We start from the raw sequence: 12,723 nt of genomic DNA on the forward strand, positions 1-12,723 counted from the left end.
AATTTAAATGAAAATTGTGAAAACTATATTTACATTAATACAAGATCCATCAACAGACACAAAACACTGTTTCAGATCAAATTACAAGTAGACTGAATGGAGACTGACAAGCTTGTTTTGGCCCAAGTAGTGCCTGATCTGGAATTTTTTTTTTAAAGTAGTTTCATCTGGAAGTTAAAGGATTGTTGCTTCAACAGAACAGACTTAGCGGCTACCAAACGGACAAAATGAGAACTTACTGCTGTGAGTTTAGGTTATTTTCTTTTGAGTGAAAAAATAACATAAGAAAAGAAAGAAAGCGTTGACATTTTGGGATTGACAGGGTTGTTCAGTGCAAATCATGTCCAAAAGCCCCAAACTGGGCCTTAGATTCCCAGGCTCCATCAAAGTAAAAAAGCAGATGCTCACTCCACCTCATGCAGAAGTTGCATCATAAAAACCCTATCTTTTAAGTCGTGGGCAGACTACACCTTTGGCCCACCAGTGAGCTACACTGAACACTCGTGCAGAGCCTCACCCTCAGCTACATCAGCTGACTCTTAAGCCAGTCCCACCTGAAAAGCAACCAAACCCCCCTGAATACAGAACTCGATCGCTTCAGGATGTTCATGCAACCGAACCCACCGAGGTACCAGGAGCTTACAAACATTTCTGTAGAAGTTTCTGGAGTTTATGATCAATTTCAATATACGCATTTCTCACTGTACTTTTAGCTCTGTGAGTAACCCTTTAACACCAAAGATTTAGCTCCAATGTTGACATTCTTTCAACTACCGTAACTCACATTTCATTAAAAATTGTTCTCTAGTGTGCCAAAGGTAATATATGATCATGTATATGAAAATAGTTTACTCTGGAAGGCTTAAGAAAAGCACAGTATAAGCCCTTTACGGAAGAAATCAATTTCTTTTAGTAAAAAAGTAGCAATAGTTGCAGAATCAATGTTGGAAAATAATTTACTTAGGGACACTCCCTCTAAGCATTTACTGTTCATCAATTGGTAATATCCATAAACTGCGTACGAGAACTGGAACAAGTGAGTGTGATGTCAGCTGTAGAAAATGGCTTATTTCAGGGTCCAACCAAATGAAGTCATTTCAATCGCAGTTTTTCGCAATTTGGGCGCCACCATACTGGAGCCTGAAGATGTACAGGAAAGCCGCAATTGTTGTAAAGTAGTGATTGGTCAACATTTCTATAGCAGCCACTCTCACCAATTAGGAGTAAGCTTGTTGGAAGTCCACACCCCTACCTCTTGAAAGTTGGTCAATCAAATGTTTCGAACGTTGGGCAAGGAGGCCAGAAGACACCGCCTACTTTAACTGAGACATCTAATTGGCCAATTTATACCTTGAATAACTTGCACTACATTAAGAAATTTAATTTAAAAAATAGGATTAGCAAGAAAATTAGCCCCGGTTAAATGCGCAAACAAACCTAGCTGCCATATACATACATGCAGCAGGTCGGTCCAAGATTATCTTCTAAACGTGCTTTTATTACTGTTATAAATACTGTGAAGCGCCTGTTCGCTCATCATTTTATCTTTAATCTGTGTGGTCAGTGCTGTCTTTCTGGCAACACAGAGCTGGAAGAAGCCAGGGCTAGGGGTGGGCTAACACGCGCCAACATTAGCCTTGTTTAAAGAACACAAAATCCATGCAGGAAATGGGAATAACATCAGCCTTTATTTTGTCGGGACACAACTGGAAACACAAATCCACGTGATTGTTTGAACAGTTTCAAAGCACTGGGCGGCATTTCTGCTTTGAAAATCTCACACACCCCAAAGCCGCAGCTCTGCTCTGAATGTAAACGGCTGGCCCGGGACCAGAGAGCCTAATTTCGTTTTATCATGATAAAATGACAATAAAGTTTCCTGAAACGCTCCTGAAACGTCCTGATCGGGGCAAAGTATTCCGAACAACACTTTTACATGACGCAGTTTTCTTCCGATCAGGCATTCTTTCAGATTACTTTTGTCTATGTAAACGCAGCTATTTTTAAAATAGTTAACCAGAATAAGAATGGTTATTCTGACAAATACAAATAAGTAATAGCCAAGTCTATGGGATTTTGGCTTTTTGGAACCAGCTGGTACTTCCTGTTTGGAACGTGAGGGTAGAGGGCTCAGTCCAGTTCTCATATACAGTCAATTGTAACGTCTGACCAAAACTTCAGGAAATGGATATAGATGTGAGGAAACAAAATAGAACATATCTTTAAATGGAAAACAAAAGAAACTGTAAAAATAAATAAAAACAGAGAGAAAACCACCTGGTTATGATTAAATACCCAAAGGTTAAGTCGTTGAAGAGTTTCTACAAATGCAAACAAATGGTGAGAAGTTCTTCCGATTTTTTAAAACTTTTAATCCTGTAGGATGGCTGTTGAAAGCCACGTAGGACCTCTACTAGATGGACATCCAACTATTTTGTGAAAGTGGCACCCACTTGTTGTTCAAACACTTGTTTTCAATGACTAAAGAAACCGAATGAATGAAATATAAAGGTAAAAAGATTAAATCTGGTTCATTTGAAGAGATTTCTAGAAAATGTATCCAAAAATCGAAATCAGATCATTGAATGGTGGAAGTCTAAGAAAAGGCTGAGCTTCAGTCCAGTCAGGTATTTGACCCCCCCTTTCGTCTGACTCAGGACATTGTATTGACAGGCTGTGTCAAAAATAGCTGGAGGCAACACCCTGGAGACCTCACACCAAAAATACCCACCTCCCCCTCTCTGAGGCTGCAAGGTGTGTACACACCTTCAAACCTCATGAGGTCAGCCATGTCAGAGTTTCTATAGGGAGACTAATGCTTCACATATTAAAACGATTCAAAGAAAATAAGGGCATATTAAGTGGCTAAAATGCAAATACAATGATGGGTTAAATCTGTGGGACTAATTTATCCGCGATTTATAACTTATAATATTTTAATTTTGTGAGGAAAGAGTAACAAAAAACCCTGTTCTAACAAAAAAAAAAAGTGTCTATTAACGTACCGTATATGTAGACCGTAAAGCACACAAGATTATAGAGAGCATTAAGCAAAACAAAGTCATAATTAGATTAGACTAAGATACCCAGCATGCCTAGAGTGGCAGAGAGGCAGGTGATTGGTCAGAAGAGTTAATGGGAAGTTTTTTTTCTGTTGTTACTCCTCTTATCTGCGATAATCAGCCTTTTTAGAGAGAGCAACAAGACAGAAAGGTCAAACTTTATCAATAGCGTTGAATCCGAGTTGCTTCCTTACTCCTCTTGCTCGTCCATACTGCTCCAACTGTAGGGGGATTTGAAGCTGTAGTGGTGGCTCTTCCTCCACTGGTAGGGTGATCCACGTTGCGCTTGTGGTGGGGAGGAGAAATGTATTTCTTCACGGGGGTGAGCTCTGAACCACAGAAGTTTCCGCTTTAATGTAAGTATTGAGTTTTTGTTCTTGCGTGGCTTTTTTTAAGTAAACAATATTGCTGTGTATTTTCCGAGCACTGGCGGCTAACGTGGATGACAACAGCATCAAGCGTCCGTTTGGAAGGTTTACTGTAGGGGGAGGGAGAAGCCATACAAGGAGGGCAGTACCGGTAATTCGGATTCAGCCTGACTCGCAACTTCAGTGGCAACACATGAAATACAAAAAATAAAAAATAAAAAATAAATCACTCTCACTTTTTCACTGTAATACGTTAAAGCCCAGTATGTATCACTATGCCAGGCTCCCGACTACAGTATCCATAATGCTCCATTTATCAATCAAGCGGCACCGCTTCGTAGTTTTAACAAAGTTGAGAATGTTTTTTAAAAGCCGTGTAGCACAAAAATACAATTCCAGTTCAGTAAACACAACCTGGATTAACACATAAGATTTAAATAATTTTAAGTTCATCTCATGGTCCACAAACTATAGTACACTGTCCCAGAAACATCAAGGCATGTCCATTACGAAGGATGTGTGGGTAGGTTGCAGGTCATCAATAATAAATATACATATAATTATATTCAAAATTGTCATCAGCCAATCATCATCCTCGCAGTGATATACGTCACTTCATTGCTAAGCAATCAAAATTAAAACACGTGTCAAACTCAAGGCCCGGGGGCCAAATGTGGCCCGCCATGCCATTTTAAGTGACCCGCCGGAAGAGAAACGTTTTTGATTCCTTAAAATAAAAATTGTATTTAGCTGAATACCCTCAGCTGGATGCAAGGCCGTGTGCAGCCTTTTTTTGTCAAATGTAACACGTGTAATACATGTTCTTTCTAGCTCAGTTTTATGTTATTTTTCTTTTTTCACTTGGACAGTTTGATACGTCATTTATGTGGGTTTTAATAAGCAGTAAAATTGAAAAGGATTTATGCTAGAGTAACAAGCAAACATATGTTTTCTATAACTGTAATTGTCACTTTAAAAAGTTATAATAAATAAATAATGAGTTATTTAACATTAAGGAGTGGTTACATTTATTTTTCATTACATTTAGTTAAACGTATAAGTTATATCTGGCCCTTTGAGGACAGCCACTATGCTGATGTGGCCCTCTGTGATAATGAGTTTGACACCCCTGCTCTAACACATACTTCACTTCCCCAGCGTGTTCCCAGTAAAATAAGCACAGGTAAAGTGTTTTTCTTCCACCTAAACCTCAGAAAGGTGTGAAGGTTCAGCGTCAGACTCCTGACTGTACAAGTAGCTGCTAATGCGCCTTTTATTTATTTATTTATTTATTCTTGCTGGACTGGCCCGAGGTCAGTCACTCGAACAGAGCGCACACGGAACGCTTCTGCTGTTGGCAAGATGATGTGCCGCGGCACCGTTACCATGACAACTGCAAGCACACAGGTCAATTTCAGCAAGCTGATAAAAGGAAAAAATGAAAGCTTTGTCATGTTGCTTTGTCGTACACATTCATCTAAATGTATCCATTTAATTCAAAATAAGTTTGTATTCTGGCATCAGGGCAAACCTGGAGACAATTTTAGACAAATATAATGTATTTGAAGTCCATCAGTCTTTGCTTGATGGTTATGATTTCTAATATTTCTTCATAAGTTGACTTGGGAGGCATTTTCTTTTTGCCTTCTTGATCACCCATTTAAATATATCAGAGCTATTAAAAGGTTTGTGATGGAAATTCATCATTGAAACACAAATAATTAACAGATGATTCAATATCAAAACATCTGCTTCGTTGTTTTTAGTCTCAAATGAGAGAGTGTAATACAGATGATGCTAATAGGCAAAAAAAAAAACACTTAAAAATCTGTGTCTAAATGCACCATCTTTCACAAAAAATGCCTAAAAGCAATTAAGGAGGCGTTGTATTTTCCTACCTGAAGTTCCTCTGGCAGACAGTGCGATGGAGTGTCGGTAACAACAGCAGGGAAGAAATTGGTCCGGCTTGTTTCGGGGGTTGAGGTTGGCAGGTCACTCGTCATCAGGGAGGGATTCAAACCCGAGGTGCCAAAAGCCGAGCCTGAAAAAGCAAAAGTGGTGTTTGTTAGAGACGCGCCATTTCCTGATTTTATGGCAAACTGTGAAGAAGCGATTTTGGAATGGTGCTGACAAATACCTTTTTATTTACTTCTTTTTGCCTACATGTATTTATTTATTCTTTTTCTTTTAAATTGTATTTTTCCTCCTAATAACTGTTGATTGCATCATTTTTTTCAAAAAATGTTTTATTCCCTCAAAACAAACGGTATAGTAAAAAACTTCCTTTCAAAATAAAGGAAAAAATGTAACAGAAATACTCACATGGTCTGTCTTTTTTTTTTTTTTGCCTTGTGTTTTCTGCTTTAGTGTCTCAAATTTTCTTTTTTATTTGAAGATTTTAGTTTTTTATTGAATGTCTAAAAACCATTAAGCATCTTTTGAATTGTGGATATTTTCCATCTATTGTTAACCTGGCAGACATCTTTAAATCAAACTTTACACTTTTACCATTGCTTTACAATCCAAGCAGCCAAATGCAGCCCATACAATATGTGACAACAGCAACCGCAGCTCTTTAAGGACAGAAAATCCATGTCAATGACACAATAAATCTCTAATAACAACAAAAGTGGCTGGATTTTCTGTAAGCCTGCTGTGGGATTTGAAAGCTGCTTGATTTAAAAAAGATGCCAAGTTGGCAAGACTTTGAGTTTTCTATCATCTGTTGTTGTGATGATGGAACCGAGTCAGTAACTTCCTGTTTACAACTTTTTTTTTTTTTTTTGCTCTCCAATAAATAGTTGATAAGAGGCTAAAAACAGAGGGATTGATTAACAGCTACACAAATAGACAACAATTAATTGATTTCTATTTACTATATATTCAGAGCACGACCGTGTTAGTTGTTTTTAAGCTACACTGAACACACTATGCTGTGCATCCCAGTACAACAAATTCCAAATAAACAAAAGTGAACTCGTGTGATATCAAAACTCCCTAAATTATTTCTACGTCGCTTCATAACCTGTCATTTTTGCTTTCCTAAACCCGCCACGTCACGGCACAGTTCCAACGATCACGTGGCTACAGCTTTAGCCGGTCCACATTATTAGCTGCCTGCTAGGCTAGCCAAAGCTAACTTACCAAAACGCTTCCAACTTCTACGGTCCAAACAGGTCATGTCGCGTGTCTCCTTGTACCAAAGGCTCTTGGGAAATCAAATTACACAATTCTGACTATTTTTTTTAAAACTTTGCTCTCGTTTATTAGTCTATTTTCCCTTCGACACCCGTCTCGCGCCTGAGTAATGTATCTCGAAACATCGAAGTGTGCGTGGCCATACTAGTGGTTTTGATTAATGGGAGGTGTCGACGAACGGGTCTTTTATAGGTGGTTGGCTCCACCCCTTACCAAACAAGCACAATTAACAATCAAAATCAAACATATCCTAAAAAAAAGAAAAATTACATGCATTTTCCTAATTACCAAAGCAATAATTAGACAAAGAAGTCCAAACTTTAACAAGATTCTTTAAACAAAAATGCAAAATAAAAAGAAATCATTTTGAATTTAAAACAGGCCTGTCAAAGGAAACCAAAACAATAGGTGGGTCCACTGGACATTCAGGATACAGGAAGTACTCCTATGAAATCAGGAAGTAAACAAATAAGACATAGAAAACAACCAAAAACAGAAAATAAATAAAGTGAATTGCAAGAACTGTTGGAAGTTTACAGCTATACAGTGTGTGCACCCACTGATGCTGTCAGAAGCAAATACACTTTATTTAACACTCACATCGTGACAGACTTGTGCTCTGTCACAAGGTCAATTGTGTGACGATTTCTAAGACTATTCAAGGATGCTGGGTACTACATTTTTCTTTTATTAACTGTATTTATTTATATTTTATCAAGCTGTTTTTTTATATTTTAAAATGTTAAATTATGTTTCACTAATTGTAATTATTTTTTACATGACAAATTATGTAGACATATAGTCTGTATTTACAGAAATTATAAAGCACACTATAATTCATTTAAAAAATTTATATGTGCATTATTATTAGTTTTTATGATAAAACAAAAAAAACTACTGAATATTCATTTAAAATTTGATAAATACTTAACACCTATCTTGAGATTTTATTAATGTTACAGATACATTTACAATCTTTGTTAGGGTTGTCTGATGTTGGAGTCAATCGAGATTTATCACCTTTACATTCTGTTTAAAAAACAAAAATAATTTTGTCCCATTTGTACTGTATGTTTGTAAAGAATTTACACTGTAATGAAGAAAATCATTCAGCCGATTGCTTTTGTTTTAAAACCTACCTCATACAGGAAGTCACGCAGGAACAAGAAGTAACGCAGATGGCCATTGGTTGGGATGGTGTCCATCTGAGTTGACTGCAAAACAAGCTGGAGAACTGTCCTTCAAAGCCAAGTTATGACTTTTACCACACTCCATTAAAATGGTCGGGGTCTGTTAACTGTTTAAAAGTACTGGAGAAGCACTTTATTAACTTAATAATACTTTTAGAAACTTATTGGTTAAGATACATTCATTCCATTTTTTTTACTCATGCTGAAATATATTTTGTTGTGGAAATCAGACAATGTTGACTCTTACCTTTATATATTTTAAGTTACCAACATAGAAGCACTATGAATTTTCTTGGGTAAAAGCAACTGATATATGAGATACAGTTGCTGTGCTTATTAAAATTGTGATCATTAAATAAACTGAATTTGCCATTTTTAATACAATGGAAGACGTGTTAAAATCCAGGTTTTTCTAAGTCATATTTAAAAAAAAATAAAGGAAGATAATGTGTTCCGGTACAACGGGATACGCATCGTATCGCCAGACTCTTACCAATACACAACTCTGGTTAAAAGTACTCAGGTGAAGTCCAGGTTGTAAGTGCACTATCATTAGAAATTATTGAGGGGGAAACAATCACAAAACTTAATCATTTATGTCTTTATTAAAGTATCCAGCTTACAGCTCCAAAACATGTAACTTTTGCAACAAAATAAATAAAAGGGCAAAGAGGTTTCCCGATTAACTTGTCCATTTGATATAAACAGACCTACATAAAAGTCCTTGTTGGGTTGTGGAAAAGTAGTCTGGATCAGCTTCATCCCCATGATAAATGCGTTTTGGTTTTTCATTGTTCTCCTATATATTTTTCTTTGTTTCACTGTCAGCCCACCTGCACTGTTGTTGCTCGTTTCCAGCGTCGCATCTATATGCAGGTTTGAATTTCTGTTCATTTGACTCGTTCTCCTGGCAGGACTTTTTGTTTTGTTGTAATTATTCAAAGGTAATTTATTTTCCCTGCATGCCTGCCTCTTGTATGAGGCTGAATTGGGGATCACCTTCAAACCCCCGTGACACCAGCTAAACAATGAGAAGGGCAGGAGAAAAACAACAGCATTGAGTAAACAAGATGACACAAAAGCTGTTTGTTTGTACATCCTTGTCTGTTCATCCCCTCTTTTTACCCCTCAGTTCATTTGACAGACGAGGAAATTTGTGGCAAACTTAAAAAAAAAAACGCTGGCTATGTTCGAATTCCTTCAATACTTACCACATTGCGCACTATATAGTGCGCTCGCCATTTTGAAGTGCTGTGCAAATATAAATTCCCAAATCCAGTGCCCTAGAAATTTCCCAGAAGTCGAAAAACCAGTGTGCATCGATGCTCACTAGTTTGGTGAATACAGACCACAATGCATTGCGTTTAAGAAGAGGCTCAAGACCCACCTTTTTAATTTAGCTTTTAGTTGATTTTAACTGCTTATTTATGTAGTATACGCTATTTTATGTATTTATTTTCATTTTATGCATCTTATTCTCAATTTTTTGTTTTTATATACATCATATGTCTTTAATTTTAGTATCTTATAATGATTTTAGCCCCAGTGTTTCATGTGGGGATCTTTTCCTCCAGGGCTTGCCGGCTTGGTCGGTGGTTGTTGCCACGGTCGTCGCCCTTGCTGTGGCAGCTGGAGTCTAACTTTGCAGCTTCAAAGCTGTGAAGTGGACCCCAGTGTTGTCCCAGTCTGGGTGGGCGCTGTGGCGATGCTCCCATGGCCGGGCTGGCTCCTGGTATGAAAGGATTCCCAAATACTGTTTCCTCACAGCAGAGCCAAGCCATACTTTTTGTTTGGTTATTTATTTATTTAAAGTTACATAGTCATTATTCTTTGTAGGTGGGGGCCATGGGTCATATGTTTTAACGGAGGGGAGTGGGAAGGGTGAAGGGTGGGTTGGGCTTTTACTGTAATATTGTGTGTTTTCTGTTTTTAATGTTAAAGCGCTTCGAGCTGCGCAAACTGCATGAGAAGCGCTATTTTATAAATAAAGTTTGATTCGATTTGAACAATTTTTGCAAAAAAAACTGTATTTGAATGTTGTTGTTTTTTAATAAACTATCAACATTTTCATCATCAGAACTCAGTGGATTCATAAATAGTCATCACTAAACGCTCATATCAGTTATCAATTTGTGAAATTAGTGACGTCGTATTCGCCGGTTGAAAAAAAAAAGTAGTTGGCGTGGTGTCCAAATTGCTTTTAAAAGTCAGGGCACTAGATAGTAGCTTTTTAGTGGTTAGGGGTTGGGGTGGGATTTCAGACACAGGCATATATTTTATCACAGTCCTTCTGCAAACCCATGTCTCCTTTAAATGCATTATAAATGGGAATCATTGAGTAGATTTACACTACAAATGGTGCAGAGGTTGGACTGGCCCCAAATTTGCTATGGAGTGTCTCAGAAATCTGCCATGTTGAAAAGACTCACCCATCCAAATGGCTTCAGCAAATGGACATACCAATGACAGCACTAATAAATTCAAAGGTAGCCTACCATTGGCTTAGTATAGGTATACATCATAGACCAGCAGTAACAATATATACGTATGTCTTGTACTTTTCTACCTTACTTAATTGACAAAAGGTTTTACAGTCACATTTACTCATGCACACACCAATGAACCGGAATGTATCAACCTACATTAATGGAACCAACCAATAACCACCAGGAGCAATGTGGTTGGTTCAATGTCTAGCACTTGGGCACATGGGCTGGCAAAGCGGAAACTGAACCTGCAATCCTTCAATCAGAAGTTGACTGCTCTACTCCAAAATAAGCCTGGTTTACAGTCTTAACTATGTAAGGAAAAGTGGGGTAATTTGTTTCCAAGAGGCAAATAGTGGCACCCTTCTTATCTAGAAAACCACAGAAGAAGATGGTGATTTGGCCTAAATTTGGAAGAGGAATCCATTTCACTCAAAGAAGGGAGCCACATGGTTTGAAAAGAAAGCACGTTTTAGTTCAAAAACATTTTTTTTGCTCTCCAAAGTAAAAATTCTGTTTGTTTTTTCCATTCTTATGTTTTCAAACAATTATAGAAACATTTAAAACCACTTCACACACGCTTCAGTGCTTCAGTAAGCTATGCCATGAGTTTATACAGTTAGCATGATAATGACTTAAAACAACTGGGGGATGCTTTTTTTTTTTTTTTTTTTTTTACAAAATGACGGGATTTAGGGTAATTTGTGCCAAAGGGTGTGGGTTAAGTTGTGCCAGCGGCACATCCTCACATTAAGAGAAAATGATAAAGGAGTTCTCAAGAAACTCCCCCATACCACAAACACATGGTGGTACAGCCAGGAGGGAGCATAAACTTACATCCCCTTGCAGCATTGACATGTGGGATGATCAGCTCTAGGTTGAATTTGCTCAAAGAATCAGATCCAATTGATTTGCAAATGACTAGGAGCTTTTTTTAATGTTTTCTTTTGTTGTAAATATATGTTCATATGGCACAGGCCATTGTCTAAGCACTTTGGCCTTTGATGTTGTAAACCGTTTTTAAGTAAAGAACCCGCACCACTTGGCCGTACAGCCAGAAATTAACAAAAGGTTTCCATTTTCCCGCAACATCGAAACAAAAAATGGCCTGTGATATTTTTTTAACTTGAAATAAACAAGAAAATAATGAATTAAATAAATGCATTATTAATAATAAACTTGCCCCACACCTGGGGCAAGTTGGACAAGATCCTAAACTATTTGAACATAATTCAGTCGGAGACATGACTTAAGTTCCCTTGCTTTAAAAGCACTTTATGCAGGTTTTTGAACAAAAATATATATTTTTTCTAAACGTGGCATATCTTATGGATTCAGGTTTAAACTGGATTCTAGCTTCCCTCGGTTTTAAACCAAAACAACCCCCTACTCACCCCGTCCATTTGCAGTCAATGCACAAATCTCCTATGAGTGATCTAACCAGAACATATCTTATTAGGAACAAGGGCGGTTAGCTCTAGATCACCGCGGAGTCCACGGACAAACCTCATGAGGCCTATTTTCCAGCCCATTTATTGCCATGTAGGCCCCACGTGTGCATGATGGCTGTGAGGGGGGGGGGGGGGGGGGGGGGGGGGGGTAAACACACATGTACCCTACAGTGCTTATAGCTATCCAAAGATGCTTTTTCCCTCTTTCTTGGAGTCCAATGCCAAGAATGATCATGATTCCTGACATTTTTAAATAATTATAATTTAAATAAACCATAAAACCTTTTGGATTTGGAACAATCTGTATTAATAGAAACTGTTTCTTTTTGTCTTTTCCTCTGAGTTGTTTACAGTTAAAATGCTCTCAATTGTATAGAAATTAGGCTGTTTTGAACTAAGTTGCACCAAATGTAGCTAGATATAAACTGGAAAGCTTTGTATTTTCTTTCCTGACAATTAATTATGACTTTGTAAAATTATAACAGGGTTAAATTAAAAAAGGGGAAATATTTTATCCAATTTAACTATATTCTTTTGCGTGGATTTTGCAGATTTGCCTTTGCTATATCAAATAAGATTTGGACTGATGCAATAATAGTCAAAAATTTGACTGCATTGATTTCAATTGGGATCTATCTTAAATATATTTTCAATCTTATAGTAATTTGTTGAAGTAAATTGGATCATAACTAAACTAAAATTAGCCTGAATTTTTTTTAATAAATTGTAATATTGCTGAGCCTCAAGTCTTTTGTTTAAGTTCTGTCCGGTTTGGTTACTGATGCCAGTCACAATTAAAATTAAATTAAATTAAATTAATTTTATTTATATAGCACCTTTCACGACGAGAAGACAGCTCAAGGTGCTGTACATAAAAACAAAAACAAATGCAATAAAATACAATAAAATACATTCAATTAGCCCCGCGCAATAAAATACACAAGGACAAACACCAGTGGATAATAAAT

General features: G+C 37.2%; 1 protein-coding gene across 9 annotated transcripts in view; it reads right to left on the reverse strand.

The window, feature by feature from the left end:
• LOC105353978 (uncharacterized) overlaps positions 1–11,892 on the reverse strand; it is a 43,364-nt gene extending 31,472 nt beyond the window's left edge. For 5 of the 9 annotated variants that reach the window (XR_013647872.1, XR_013647871.1, XR_013647875.1 and 2 more), the window contains exon 1: positions 5,329–7,761. Coding sequence is in view for 2 of the 9 variants with exons in the window: in XM_078932185.1 (XP_078788311.1) it covers positions 5,329–5,471; positions 6,575–6,611 (180 nt within the window). In the remaining 7 variants the exon portion in view is untranslated. The other 4 variants (XM_078932185.1, XM_078932183.1, XR_013647874.1 and 1 more) reach the window with 3 other exon arrangements.
• Positions 11,893–12,723: the final 831 nt, after the last annotated feature.

Source organism: Oryzias latipes, chromosome 2 (genome assembly GCF_053564925.1).
Source record: "Oryzias latipes strain Hd-rR chromosome 2, Olatipes_Hd-rR_3.1".
In the NCBI taxonomy this organism is placed as follows: domain Eukaryota; kingdom Metazoa; phylum Chordata; class Actinopteri; order Beloniformes; family Adrianichthyidae; genus Oryzias; species Oryzias latipes.